The sequence below is a fragment of the Brassica rapa genome, chromosome A07, assembly GCF_000309985.2.
Source record: "Brassica rapa cultivar Chiifu-401-42 chromosome A07, CAAS_Brap_v3.01, whole genome shotgun sequence".
Lineage (NCBI taxonomy): Eukaryota > Viridiplantae > Streptophyta > Magnoliopsida > Brassicales > Brassicaceae > Brassica > Brassica rapa.
Window position 1 is genome coordinate 8063317 of NC_024801.2, and position 13831 is coordinate 8077147.

The following is a 13831-nucleotide window of genomic DNA, read 5'->3' on the forward strand; positions in this document are numbered from 1 at the left end:
GATTAGCGAAAGTTCGTGGAGAGCAATACTAATTAATCAACTTATCTATCACTTCCCTCTGAAGATATCAACATATGAAATGTTTTCATAAGTCAATAGTAATTGTCATCAAGTTGAAAATTCGATGTTAATATATATCTTAGTATTATAGTTATTTAATTAACCTTCATATGTGTTATTATACTGTTGTATTTGTATTCATATTTGCTTTGGAAAATAAATAGTTTTTTTCGTCCACACATGAAAATGGTTTTTAATGACTTTTCTATTAGTTTTTAATTTGATATTAATTTTTAAATGTTTATAGTTTTGATTCTAAAGGTATGGTATTCTTTAAAAAAAATGTTTGTTAGTTTTATTTTTCTATACTATTTTCCAAAAATAGTATATATAGCAAGTTGATTTCTTTTAAATGAATTTTGTTTTGTTACTTTATTTTGTATGGGCTATTTAAAAACAATTAGAAGATATCTCACAAGGGTTCTGTTGAAAAGCATTTATCTAATCTTAATCTTCCTCTTTAATTGAATATAGTTACTGGATACCAATTTTTTCTAAAAATTAAATGAATTCCCTGCAACATGTCCTCTCCGGTTTTGATCTTCTTCTTCCCTACTCTCCTCTCTCCCTAACCTGTAATCAATCCTCAACTCAGCTGCTTTGATCCTGATCTTTGCACTGATGATGAGAATTAAGCCAATGATGTTTCTTAATAAGCTTTCCTAACAGTGGCAAAACTTCACGTACCTCTTTCTTGTCTTTTTCAGCTTATGCTTTCATTATTCTTCTACTAAACGTTTATAGAACAGAACGTAAGCAGCCGAGGTCTTTATCTTTTCTTCGCTGATCTGGTTGACCTGGGTAGCATCAAAATCTTACCATCGATCACCTCCATGCTGCAAAGAAAAAAAAAGAGGTTAGAGATGCATGGGACTTTGAGACATACAAATGTGTCTTCTGATTCGGACAGGCCTCAGTGAACAATGGAAGATAGTACTCATGATCAGTCATGCTCATGATATATTTATCTCTGGAAAAGTGTGGAATAACATAAGAATTTCTAAACCTACGTGGCCAGTACCAAATATTCTCTCGCACATGACAGCTCTTCCACGTCATTCTTTGACGTCCTGGTTATTCATCCTCAACGGGAATCCCTCTTTGGATATATTACATTCTTGGGGTTATGACATCAACAAAACTTGCATTCTATGTGGTCTCCATGAAGAGACAAGAAATTACTTGTTTTTCACAGGTCTTATGGTGAAGCTAGGGATTTCCAATGCCCCCCATTCGTGACCAACCCTGATTCAGTGGCTGATCTCAAATTATGGATCTACCACCATGAAGTTAGCTATTTTTCAAGCTTGGCAAGGAGAAATCCATGTTACATGGGATGGGCAGAACAGACGCTACCATGACAGGATTACAATGCCTCCTCACAAGACTTTTAATTTCTTGGTTTCTCTGCTAAGAAACAAGGCCACTGCTCTGGTACTGGGGTTCCACCCCAGCAATTCTGGTCGGGAGATTAGAGCCCTAAGTAGATTTGGATTTATTATGCTGCCTTTTTTTTTCTTTGTTTTTGTACTAAGAGCAGCGTTAGTGATAGTCTCTTCAAACAGTACCTGAAGAAAAATAATAATTAAACACACTAAATGATGATAGAGAAGAATGGAAAGTTGAAGAACGCTTCTTCATAAGGAGATTTTGACAGAATGGAAAGAAATGAGCTCCACAGCTGTCTCTCATCTATTAGTGCAGTAATTTTTAAAGATTAAAATTAATTCAATAAATCATATATGTTGAAATACTAATATAAATATATGAGAAACAATGTTTGAGAGACTAAACCAATGTAGATGCTCTAACTTGCTGCATCCTTTATATTTTCTCTTATTAATTAAAGCCTTTTAACATTTTTTTTTGTGTTAATCTTCCAAAGATTTATTTTATATATCAATTTTTTCTATTTATTGATTTTTTTTAATTATTTACTAAATTTAATAAGTATTTCTATTTTATTTTGAAAGAAACATATTTTGGGTATTGATTTGACATTTTTTGCTTTGACAGTTTTTGCTGTTTTAAAATAATACGTGGATATTCTCAATAATTTATAGCCTCAACTTATATATATTATATGTTCATTGTGAATATTTTCAATAGCATATAGTCTAAATTTTAAAAATTATGTATTATAAATTTATATAGTCGTAATTGCTTGGAAGTCTTGCATTTTAAATTAATTATTATATTTTATAAATATTTTATATTAATATTGATATAGATATTAAGTTAACATATTTATAGTTTTTTACTTTGTTAGTTTACCTTATTTGATAGTAGTTTCTATTTTATTTTGAAATATTGACATTTTTAGAAATAGCAATCTAAAATGCTGATTTGTCACAACACGATTGATGGTTTTAAATTCTACGTGGATACCCTCAATGGATTATAGCCCTCAACTTTTATATAGTATAGATTTAACAGTTTTTATGAATGGTCATTAAGATTGATGTTTGAGAACAAAACTTTGATCTTTATACCCGACACCCAGTACTTAAGTAATTATATGAAATACACATCACAAATTTAATATGAAACTCAAAATTTAATAAAACTCAAATTTATAACACATATTTATAGATAGAAGGCTGAATGAATGTATTATTATATATATGAGAAGTATTTATACAGGGAGATACGTAGGTTAAATACAAGTATCAACTAATTACAAGGAGATCCTCAGAGTATATCACATTTCCTTAACATTCCCCCTCAAGATGGTGGAGCTTGAGTGACACCAATCTTGTGTCGAATGAGCTGGAAAGGAGCGCGAGCTAAGGGCTTCGTTAGACCATCAGCGAGCTGGTCTTTTGTTAATACATGCGCAACACGAAGAACACCAAGCTATATCTGACCGCGAACGAAATGCTAATGAATAGCTATGTGCTTCATCCGGGAATGGAATACAGGATTAGAACATAAGTATGTAGCTCCAATATCTTCACAGTAGACTGTGGGGACAGTGGGATCAGAATACACATGAAGTATAAGTTTAGACTGTTGCGCAAGAAGATACCATGAGTGAGTGTACCAAAGAGGTAGTGGAGTACTCTCTTCGCGGCTTGCCAGTGGTCTGTGGTTGGCTTATGCATGACCTGAGAGAGCTTATTCACGGCATAGGAGATGTCCGGTCGAGTTAGAGCCAAGTACTGAAGCCTTCCTACAAGTTTGCAATATTCATGAGGATCAGTGAGAACAGTGCCAGAGTTCAGAGTGAGTTTCGGATGAGTAAGAAGTGGCGTTGCTACAGGATTTGCATTCAGCATATTTGCCCTTTACAAAAGATGAAGGTAAAAGTGGTTATTGTAAACATATGTTCTTTTTGTCAAAGTTTATCAAAAGGTTATAAATGTCTTTTACCCTTTATAAAAGATGAAGGTAAAAGTGGTTATTGTAAACATAAAAAGTGATACTTTGAAAATGATATTTTTGGCAATTTCCCAAAATATAGTCATGTTCTGTTACCAGAACATGTAATATTAAAGAGTCAATGCATCAATTACCAATTTATAAGAAAATATAAAATAACATTTTTTTATTTTAATCAATTTTGTTTTGTTTTTCTTGACTCCACACAGCTAACCTTTTTGACTCAAGAAATAATAAATTACTAGATTTTGATTTACATAACCGTGCATGTGATTTTATTTTCACACACATAATTATTTGTTTTACATGACTAATGGTAATATTTACCACAATACTAATTGTTTAATATTATATTTTAGTGTTAGCATATTTAAAACATGTGTTACAAAATTCTAAATTGAAATAAATTATTGGTTAAGGATCAAAATTTAATTGAAAAGTATTATATTAAATTAATATCTTAAATTTAATACAAAATTGTAAATGATTCTGGTTATAATAAAATTTAATTAGATATTTAAAAATTTGTTTTAGTTAAAATGAAAAATAATTTAATTTTTAAACAAACACGAAATTAACTAAATATTTAAAAAATAATAATAAGTGAAAAATGAAATATGCATTTTTTAAAATAAATATGAAATTAATTAAATATTAAAAGGTTTATTTTAATGAAAAATGAAAAAATATATTTATATTGTAAATAAAAAGATATGAAAAAATTTTATTCAGATACAATTTCAGAGAAAATATACTAATATTTATTTAATTTTTTGTTTTAGAATAATTAATATATTTATACAAATATAATTAAAACAACTTTCTAAGAGGTGGTCCAAGAAAATATCACACATGAACTAAGTCATGACCTATGTTTTAATATTATAGGCTAGATTTATATAATCACAATTTCTCTTTATTTAATGTAGGTATGCGCGTTTACAGAGTCAATATGAGTCTGTAAATGTCTTGCTATCAAAAAAAAAAGTAGGTATGAGCATAAAATCCAAAATCAAAACCGAACACAAACCAAAAGCCCGATCCTTATCCGGCTTGAAATATAAGAAATACCATAATGGTTCTTTTTTTTTTGACCGCAAACATTAACAGACTCATGTTGACTCTGTAAACCAAGGTGACAAGTATGTATCCATGTGTACGACGAAAGACGGTTGTATCCGAGCACTGCGTGCCAAGCGATCCACCTTTATGTTTTCCGTCCTGGGAACATGAACGATATCTGAGTTGATGAAGCTTCTTCTCAAGAGCTTAATATCTTCCAGGTAACTTTCAAATGCAAGCCATTCTTCTGGTTCCGAAACCATCTTCACCAATTGAGAATAATCCGTAGCAAATGTAACCCTAAACTGTCTTAGATTTCTCATGCTTTCCATGGCTCAAATGAGTGCCTCCATCTCCGCATGAAGAGGGGAGAGGCATGCCCTTACATTCCTGGCCCCTAACAAACCCTCAAACCCCGGTAGCGTGCTGAACCAGCCTTGTCCTGAAAATAAATCTTTATCCTTCCAAGAACCGTCTGTGTAACACCATCTTCCTGTAGTCCTTGAATTCCGTATGTTTTGTGCCTCATGTACCAACCTGGGAGTATTTATTACTTGTGCCTCAGTCCAAAGTGTTGATTCCAATTATGCTAAGTTAAACGTTTCTCTCGGATCAATACCAAGATTACTGAAAACTTTATTATTTTGGGCCTTCCAAATGTACCATAATATCCATGCAAACTGATGATCCTCTATTTTTGGGGTAACTCTCCAAAACAAATGGTCCATATTAGCAATAGCGAGCCAATAGGAAAAAAGTTTGGGTTTGATGGGATCTTAGATAGTGCCCACACTTGTCGTGCCGGGGGACACTCAAAGAACACATGATTTATTGATTCCTCCGGATCTCCACATCTTGCACAACATGTATCACCTTGTATGCCTCTCGCTCTTAGATTTTTTGTAACCGCTATACAACCTGTCAGCAGCTGCCATAAAAAATGTTTTTAACTTCGGAGGACACTTCACTTTCCAGCAGAATGTCTTAAATATATCCACATTGGGTCCATAAAATTCTGGTGGTTTTTTCTTGTCAATATATCCTTTCTATTTGATACCATGATTAAACCGTGTATTTTCCATTATTAGTGAAATGTCATCCATTCATATCTTGCATCTGATTCCTACTCAAAGGAATACTTTCAATCATTTTTGCATCATGTGGTTCCACAAAAGTTCTAATTGCCTGTAAATTCCATGTTCGGGATTCCTGATTAATAAGAGAATCCACTGTGAGGTCCGGGTAACTGTTATGAAGGTTTTTGTTAGCTGGTCTTGGACGAGTGGATGGGATCCATGAGTCATTCCAAACTGAAATAGAAGACCTTGTTCCAACCCTTTTAATTAGTCCTTTACAAACCATAGATCTAGCAGAAATAATACTCCTCCAGCCATAAGACAGGGAATATGAACGGATCGGTTCCAGGGGTGAAGCATTCCTGTAGTACCGTCCTTTTAAAACTCGAGAGAAAAGAGCATTTGGCTTCTCTATCAGTCGCCACAATTGCTTTCCCAGCATCGCCGTATTAAAATCAGTCAAATCCTTAAAACCTAGCCCACCATTGTCCTTGGGTACACATACTTTATCCCACGATTTCCAATGCATGCCTCTTTTATTTCCTCCAGGACTCCACCAAAACTGAGCTACTGCACTCGTTAGTTTCTTTACAGTGGCTTTCGGTAACCGATACACAGACATCATATGGTTCGGCAGTGCCGTGACCACCGATTTAATAATCACTTCTTTCCCCCCTTAGTAAAAAATCTAAAGGTCCAACCATTCACCCTACTATTCAGACGATCTTGTACAAAACCGAACACCTGAATCTTAGATCCTCCTAAACTTTCTGGTAAACCTAAATAAGAACTCATTCCCCCTAGGTTCTGAATTCCCAAAATATCTCTCAACTCTTGACGGCTGGATTCATCAATCTTATGTCCAAATTGAATTGAGGATTTCTGAAAATTAAATTTTTGACCTGAGACAGCCTCATAATCCTTTAGTATCCCGAGAATAGTTTGACACTCTTCTTTGTTTGCCTTACAAAAGAACAGATTATCATCTGCAAAAAGCAGATGAGAAATTGCTGGACACGCTCTGGCTACCTTCATACCAGTTAATTGCTTCACCCGTTCTTCCTTTTTTATATTTGAAATTAAAGCCTCAGTACACATAATAAATAAGTAAGGAGATAAGGGATCTCCTTGACGTAATCCCCGCTGAGGGGTTATAAGACCACGTGGCTGCCCATTGAGAAGTACTCTATATTGAACTGAAGATATACACCCTCGCATTAATTTGATCCAATGAGGATCAAAATCCATTTTGTGAAGGAGAGCCTCAATAAAATTCCACTCTATCCGATCATATGCCTTACTCATATCCGTTTTAATTGCCATAAACTTATTTTGACAGGACTTATTAGTATGCAAACCATGAAACATTTCCTACGCAATAAGAATATTATCTGATATTAACCTTCCTGCCACAAAAGTCGATTGTGTTTCCGAGATTAGCCGGGGGAGGCAACTTTTCAATCTTTGACACAACACCTTTGAAATAATCTTATAACCAACGTTACATAGACTTATCGGTCTTAGTTATGTCATCCTTGTAGGTCTCTCCAATTTCGGGATCATACAAATATTAGTTATGTTTAACCGGGAGTCCATATCTCTTGTAACCAAGAAATTATTCACCAACTCAACCACATCCTTTTTAATAACGTTCCAGGAATGCTGATAGAAGAGAGCTGTCATTCAATCCGGCCCTGGCGCTTTCTCCGGATGCATCATAAATAAAGCTTGTCGAACCTCTTCCTCCGCTGCTAATCGCAGTAACATCTCGTTCATCTGAGGCGAGATTGATGTCCCTATCTCTTCCAAAAACCTATCAAACTCCGTTGGATTAGTCGAACTAAACAAACCATCAAAATAATCTACCGCCACCTTTTCAACTCCGTTCTCATCTGTGATTCAATTACCTACTTCATCATGGAGGCCCACTATTTTATTTCGGATCCGACGTTGCTTTGTCAGAGCATGATAAAACTTAGTGTTGAAGTCTCCAGATGAATACCACATATTTCGACTCTTCTGATGCCAATATTCCTCTTCATCCTTATATGCCTCCTGTAATTTTCTGGAAATCTCAATAATATCCTCTTATGATCTATTGTTATTTGTTTGTACTTCTTGCAACGCTTGTTGGAGATTCTGAATTTTATCTTTCCCATAAGGTTGATTATCTTTCCGCCATGAAGATATTTAATTGTCGACAATTAATTATTTTTGTAATAAAATCTCCCGATTGGCCTTCCTGATTTTCCGTCCAACCTAATACAATTGATTCCATGAGTCCCTCTTGACCTATCCATCGCTTATCAAACCTGAACCGTCCCCTTTTTCTCCTTAATAATTTATCTTCCAAAAAAGCAATCACAGGGCGATGGTCCGATCCCACCGAATGGTTCTTGTAGGTGATCCAAAACATATCTGAAGTGTTATTACTCGAAACCGAATAGGTAACCCAAAAAATTGAAAAATCCGAATCTTGAAAATCGATTCTAAATTAATGAAAAATATAAATATTTGAAACATAAATATGTACTTCAAATATTCAACTCTATATTTATTTTGATGTAATATCTAAAAATAATTATTTAAACAAGTACCTTAAATATGCATTTATATATGAATAATTTTTTATTTATTATGTTTTCTTTTAAATTTTGGATTTAACTTCGGATATACCTGAACCGAAACCATATAACGAGAATCTGAATGATATATAGTTACTTTATGGGGTTTAGGATGTGATACAAATTAGAACAAAAACCGATGTGTTATATCCAAACCGATCCGTACTTACAAATTTACCAACATGAGATCTTAGAAGTGATATAAATTAGAAGCGAACACACAAAATGTCCAATCTGTATCTCAAGAAGTATATGAACTTCCAAGTTTAACTTCAAATGTGTTTTCTGTTTTGCTCAGTTAGTTTATATTTGATAAATATTTTACATATTTGTTTGAATAACCCTTAAAAACTATACTCATAAAATATTAATAATAGCATGTTCCATAATGTATTAAACATTAATAGTAGCTAATTATTATTATTTATTTTATCAAATATATTTATATATGTATAACTAATCTTAATACTCTAACTATAAGAATTATATTTTTATGTATTTGGTGAGGATTTTAAAGCATTTGTTTTTTGGTATTTGGATTTAATGTATAACTGTATATATACGAATTAGTAGGCATAGATCATTATTTATTATACTAATAAATAAAATATAATTGATTAGTTAGTTAATTTTGTATTAATATAAATTGAATATGTTAGTTTCAAAAAATAATAGATTAGTTATTTAATTTCTTGATTTTAGACATAATATATATTTAATAAGTATAAGTACAAATAATAGGAAAACTAGTTAAAAATTAAACCGATCATATCAGATCTAATCAGATATACAAATCTCGATAAAGAGAGATCTTAACGGCGTAATTGGTGATAAGTAAAAAAAAAATTAGTTTGATGAATAGTTGCAGAAAACACATACACTATTACTTAAATAAACAAATAAAAACAAAAAATATATTTTTTTTTTGAATAATACGTTTTTGAATTTGATTTTTTTTTCTTCTTCTTTTTTCAACAAAAAATATATTTTTTCTAAAGTTTATTTTAAAGTCAAAAAAGAAATTTGAAACTATTTTAATTTTTTTTGTATCATATTGGCTCATCATGTTACGTTCATGTTAGCTAGATTGGCACATCTCACAACAGGCTCGTTCCTGTTTCCATTGGCTCCGGCCTTGTTCTGATCTGACATTCGGCGACAAGATTACACTAAATGGCAAAGTTTATCCACAAAGATCAATATAAGGAAGTGATGCAATTCTCTATAGCTGAAGTTTCTGAATGCAAGCTAATTTCTCAGTACCACTAATCTGGAGGTAGAAGATATGCAGTCACGTGGTAAAAGCTGTTTCCAAAAAGAGAAGTCTAACGACAAAACATAAGAGAAGTCTCAAGACAAAACATAAGAGAAGTCTCAGGACAAAACATAACAAGTTCAACGACATGAAGCTTCATTTAATCTTTCTAGTGTCTTTCTGAATTATCATCTCCCAAGAACTCAACAAACATCGTGTTCAAGTAGCGAGTCCACGTATCATCAGCAGCTGCTTCTTCCAAGTTCACCCTCATGAGGATGTACCTGCAACCCCCCCCTGCTGCTCCACCTCATTCACACGTGTCTGCTCTTCCTCATCATCAGCAGCAGCAGCAGCTTCTTCTTCCAAGTTCAGCACCTGATCCTGCAGACTCTGCTGCTCGTTCACATGTCCTAGCGTCTTTTCTGAATCACCATCTTCGAACAAGTCATCAATCGCCAGACCATCATCGTCAGTGTTCAAGAAGCGAGCCCAGTCCTCGTCGTCGTCATCGTCCAGAGAATGCCCCTGCTGCCCATTCACAAGTGGTAGCGCTTCCTCATGAGCAAAGTTGACCACCTGCTCCTGCAGACCCTGATGCTCATTCCCAAGTTCAACCTCATGAGACTGCACCTGCTGCAACCTCTGCTGCTCATTTGCAAGTGTCTGCTCTACCTCATCAGAAGCAGCAGCTTCTTCTTCTTCCAAGTTCAACACCTGCTCATGCAGACCCTGCTGCTCATTCACAAGTTCAACCTCAGGAGCCTGTACCTGCAAACCCTGCTCTTCCTCATCAGCAGATTCTTCTTCTTCTTCTTCTTCTTCTTCTTGTTCTTGTTCTTGTTCTTGTTCTTGTTCTTGTTCTTCTTCTTCTTCTTCTTCTTCTTCTTCTTCTTCACTGATATCAGAAGGATAATCCACTTCAGGCTTCTTGACAAAGATGAGATGGGCTACACAGATTTTGTCGAACTTGTTGGAAAACCTTGTGTACTCGAATTGGAACCATCCAGTTTTAACTTTGCCTTTCATAAGTTCATACTTCTGTTTGATGCCTACCAGCTGCGCACCAATGTAGATGTTAGTACTCCTGCCCCTTGCCTTCCATGTCCCCAAGTCTCCAAGCCTTCTATCAACATTCTTCTTATCCGTGGCTTGTTGTTTCCTATGCAGAAAAAACCAGTATTCATCTTCTTCAAAATAAGGATACGCTGCTGCACTCCACCCGTTACTAGATACTGTGTCTTGGAGATCTGCATGGGAACGAAACTGTACAGCACAAGTAGGCATCTGCTCCTTCCGTATGAAACGCTTGAGCAAAAGGATCACTTCAGGACTCTTGGGAGAAAATCGTACATAATCAGGGAGAACTGAAAAAACATATCAAGGCAATATCAAGACCAGAATGACCACTTCAGCTCCATACCACTAATGATAAAGACACAAACAATAAAGGCAAATATCATAGCAGCTTCTTCTGTAATCAATTCCTAAATAAATGCAGCTTTCTGTTTCTGTTTCATAATCGGCTTCTTCTAAAAAAAAAAAAAAAAAAATCAATTCCTAAATAAATTCACAGATCAACTTTCCGTAAATATCGTCACCTAGATGAATTTTTAAAATCAGCTTCATTTCAAAATCAAATACACGCCAAAGCAGCAAAATCCGTATCTGTTCCATAATCGGCTTATTCTAAAATCAATTTCTAAATAAATGCGCAGATCAACTTTCCGTAAATATAAATATCGTCACCTAGATGCATTTCTAAAATCAGCTTTCCGTTTCTGTTCCATAATAATCAGTTAAGTTTCCGTAATCAACCATACCTAGTGGAGGATTTGGTGCCGCCGCCATATTTGCTGGATTTGGTGCCGCCATATTTGCTCTTGCTCTTGCTCTCCTCTCTCAACAAAACCCTAGAAAAATTTGACGAGGGAAGAGAATGAGACTCACTCAGGTTATAGACTGAGGGGAAATATCAGAAAAGGTTTTAAAAAAACCCCAAAACTTCTCCAAAGGATTTAAAAAACCCCAAAACTTCTCCAAAGGTTTAAACAACCCCTCCCCAACCAATAATACTGTTTCATACTAATATTTTTATTTACCTATCTTTATCTGTAAAAGCATAATGAGACAGACGGTCACAATACTGACCTCCAATACTTTCAACCAACATGTAATCATTACAGCTTCCAATATTATCTTTTCTAGGCTCCTGAGACAAGAACAATGCATATAGAAACCATCAGTGATGTCCACACGAATCTTTCTGTCATTATTCAAAATAGGACATTTAGATATAGAATATACCTGTTGCATTTGCGTTGCAGGGAATACATCCTCAAACCTTTAGCAGCTTTATACGCATCTGGATTATGCTCAAACACAGAATAAAAAAGCATGATTCTAGTTTAAAACTTGTGAACAGGTAAAAAGCATACATGTGATGTTGGTTTGAGATTTACATCAGGAATCCAACCCACCAAACAACATATCAAGAACACCAAAAGGCAAAAACAAGATGAGACTTCTGATCCTGTTCAAGGAAGTACGTGCAATGAGCATTGTTGTCTTGGTGATTTTTGATAAACGAATAGCATAGCGACTAACTTAGTTGAAGAAAAGGTACCTAGCAAAATAGGAATGTGCCAAATGTTGGGAGCATCAAAGAGAGTGAAGATATGCTCAAGCTGAAACAACAACCATAAGCTGGTAATATTAACAAGAGATTTCAAGCTGGACATAACAACAAGGAACAAAAGGTAGCAGCATCTTACCGCCGGGACAATCGCAAAACTGGAGCTAGTTTTTCTTTTAGCTTCTTTTAGATTTGAGAATTTTGTATCCGAAATAGAAGATAAACAACACACAAGATACTCAAAATTTCTAGATGAGAGACAAGCCTTTGTGCTCCGACAAGCTAAGATATCTGGTGTCAAGCCCAAGCCTCGGACACTATGCTGTGACGGTTTTAGTTTCTGAAAGAAAACAACAAAGCAAAATGAGGTTTAAGTAGACACTAGATTTTGGGTTTGTGTTTGTTTTAAAAAATTATTTTCTGGTTGTTAATAATTTAAGAATATATAAAGTTTAAGAAGAATTGTGTTAGCTGATTATCTTCTTCTTCTTTTTTTTAACACATATTATGTAATAATTTATAATATAAAAATGATTTTTGACATAAGCACAAGAGGCGAACCTTAATGAAGAGTCAGTCATTCAAGGGCTTGAGATCTCTGATGTCCTCTGTCTCAAGAATGCCAACGATGTCATCTTCCTTGAGAATATCGTTGAACTCAACCTCGGTTCCTGAGTATTTGGCGTAAATGATTTGTGCTCCAGTCTGCACCAGGAAGATAGAACAAAAACGGCCTTTCAGATAAAATTTATTAGCATAAAACAAAGCAAATAAAGAAAGAGGGGATATGAGGCTATTACAGGGGCAGTGATGTCGATTTTGTTCTTTCCAATAGTTCTTTGTGCTCCGACAAGCTAAGATATCTGGTGTCAAGCCCAAACCTCTGAGACTCCTATGCTGTGCCGGTTTGGTTTCTGAAAGAAAACAACAAAGGAAAATGAGGTTTAACAGAATCAAATGGTGTCAACATCATGGCTGCGGAAAACGAAAGTAGTATAATTGACCTGTTCACCAACAACATTAAGCACAGGCACGAGGCTGACGTGGACCAGACAGAAATTCCCTGGTCCTGAACTCATTATCACATACACCCTCCTCTACAATTGAAACAAAAGAGTTGTGTGTGAAAGTCGCATCAGCAGTTCGAACTATATTGATTCAATCAATTGGCTCTATAAGCATATAGCAAGATAGATCTAAGACCCCTAATTTATTCAAATTCACAATCGTCAAGAATAATAATAACCTAGAAAGGCGAGGACTTTCCAGACGGGTTTTCAATATAATTCCAGAGAAGAAGAAATTGAGCAAAGGGTATTTATTTCAATCATCGAAAAAAAGAAATATATCAAACCTTCGAACTCAGCGTCGTCACCCCCAGAAAGGCTATCGATTCCAGATCCAAAAGGAAGAAAGAGTTGCCCGAAACCAAAAACAAAAAAAAAAAAAACTTCAAATATTCATCCACCAGATTACAATCCTTTGGCATCATACCGTAAGAAGCCGCAGAGCCACTGAGATCGAACGAAGAAGATTTATGATACAAAGACAAAGTCAAATCGACTAATATCTTTCTCGTGAGTTCTCGTTTTCACGACCAGTAACGTCGCCCCACGTGTCCTTCGTTAGATTGTGTTTACTTCGTTAGATTCTGTCTTGCCTCCTCGGTAAAAAAGCTATATATGCTTCAACTTTTACTAATTACTATATCATATAGTATACAAGATATGAGCCTTTT

General features: G+C 34.7%; 1 protein-coding gene across 15 annotated transcripts; it reads right to left on the bottom strand.

The window, feature by feature from the left end:
* Positions 1-9405: 9405 nt before the first annotated feature.
* On the bottom strand, positions 9406-13675 carry LOC103828569 (cilia- and flagella-associated protein 251). 15 transcript variants are annotated; one of them, XM_033274706.1, is made up of 13 exons: positions 13588-13675; positions 13448-13479; positions 13098-13190; positions 12894-13007; positions 12655-12798; positions 12233-12433; positions 12085-12145; positions 11973-11991; positions 11909-11918; positions 11766-11843; positions 11610-11670; positions 11282-11371; positions 9406-10825 (listed from the first exon to the last, which is right to left on the bottom strand). In XM_033274706.1, exons 12-13 carry the CDS (start codon positions 11331-11333, stop codon positions 9729-9731), a joined length of 1149 nt encoding a protein of 382 aa, XP_033130597.1. In that variant the 5' UTR covers positions 11334-11371; positions 11610-11670; positions 11766-11843; positions 11909-11918; positions 11973-11991; positions 12085-12145; positions 12233-12433; positions 12655-12798; positions 12894-13007; positions 13098-13190; positions 13448-13479; positions 13588-13675; the 3' UTR covers positions 9406-9728. The 15 variants fall into 15 exon arrangements, with proteins under 15 accessions (XP_033130597.1, XP_018508843.2, XP_033130605.1 ...); XM_033274716.1 differs by having other exon boundaries at positions 9442-10288; positions 10334-10825; positions 13448-13645; XM_033274702.1 differs by having other exon boundaries at positions 9442-10825; positions 13448-13644.
* Between the last annotated feature and the right edge of the window lie 156 nt (positions 13676-13831).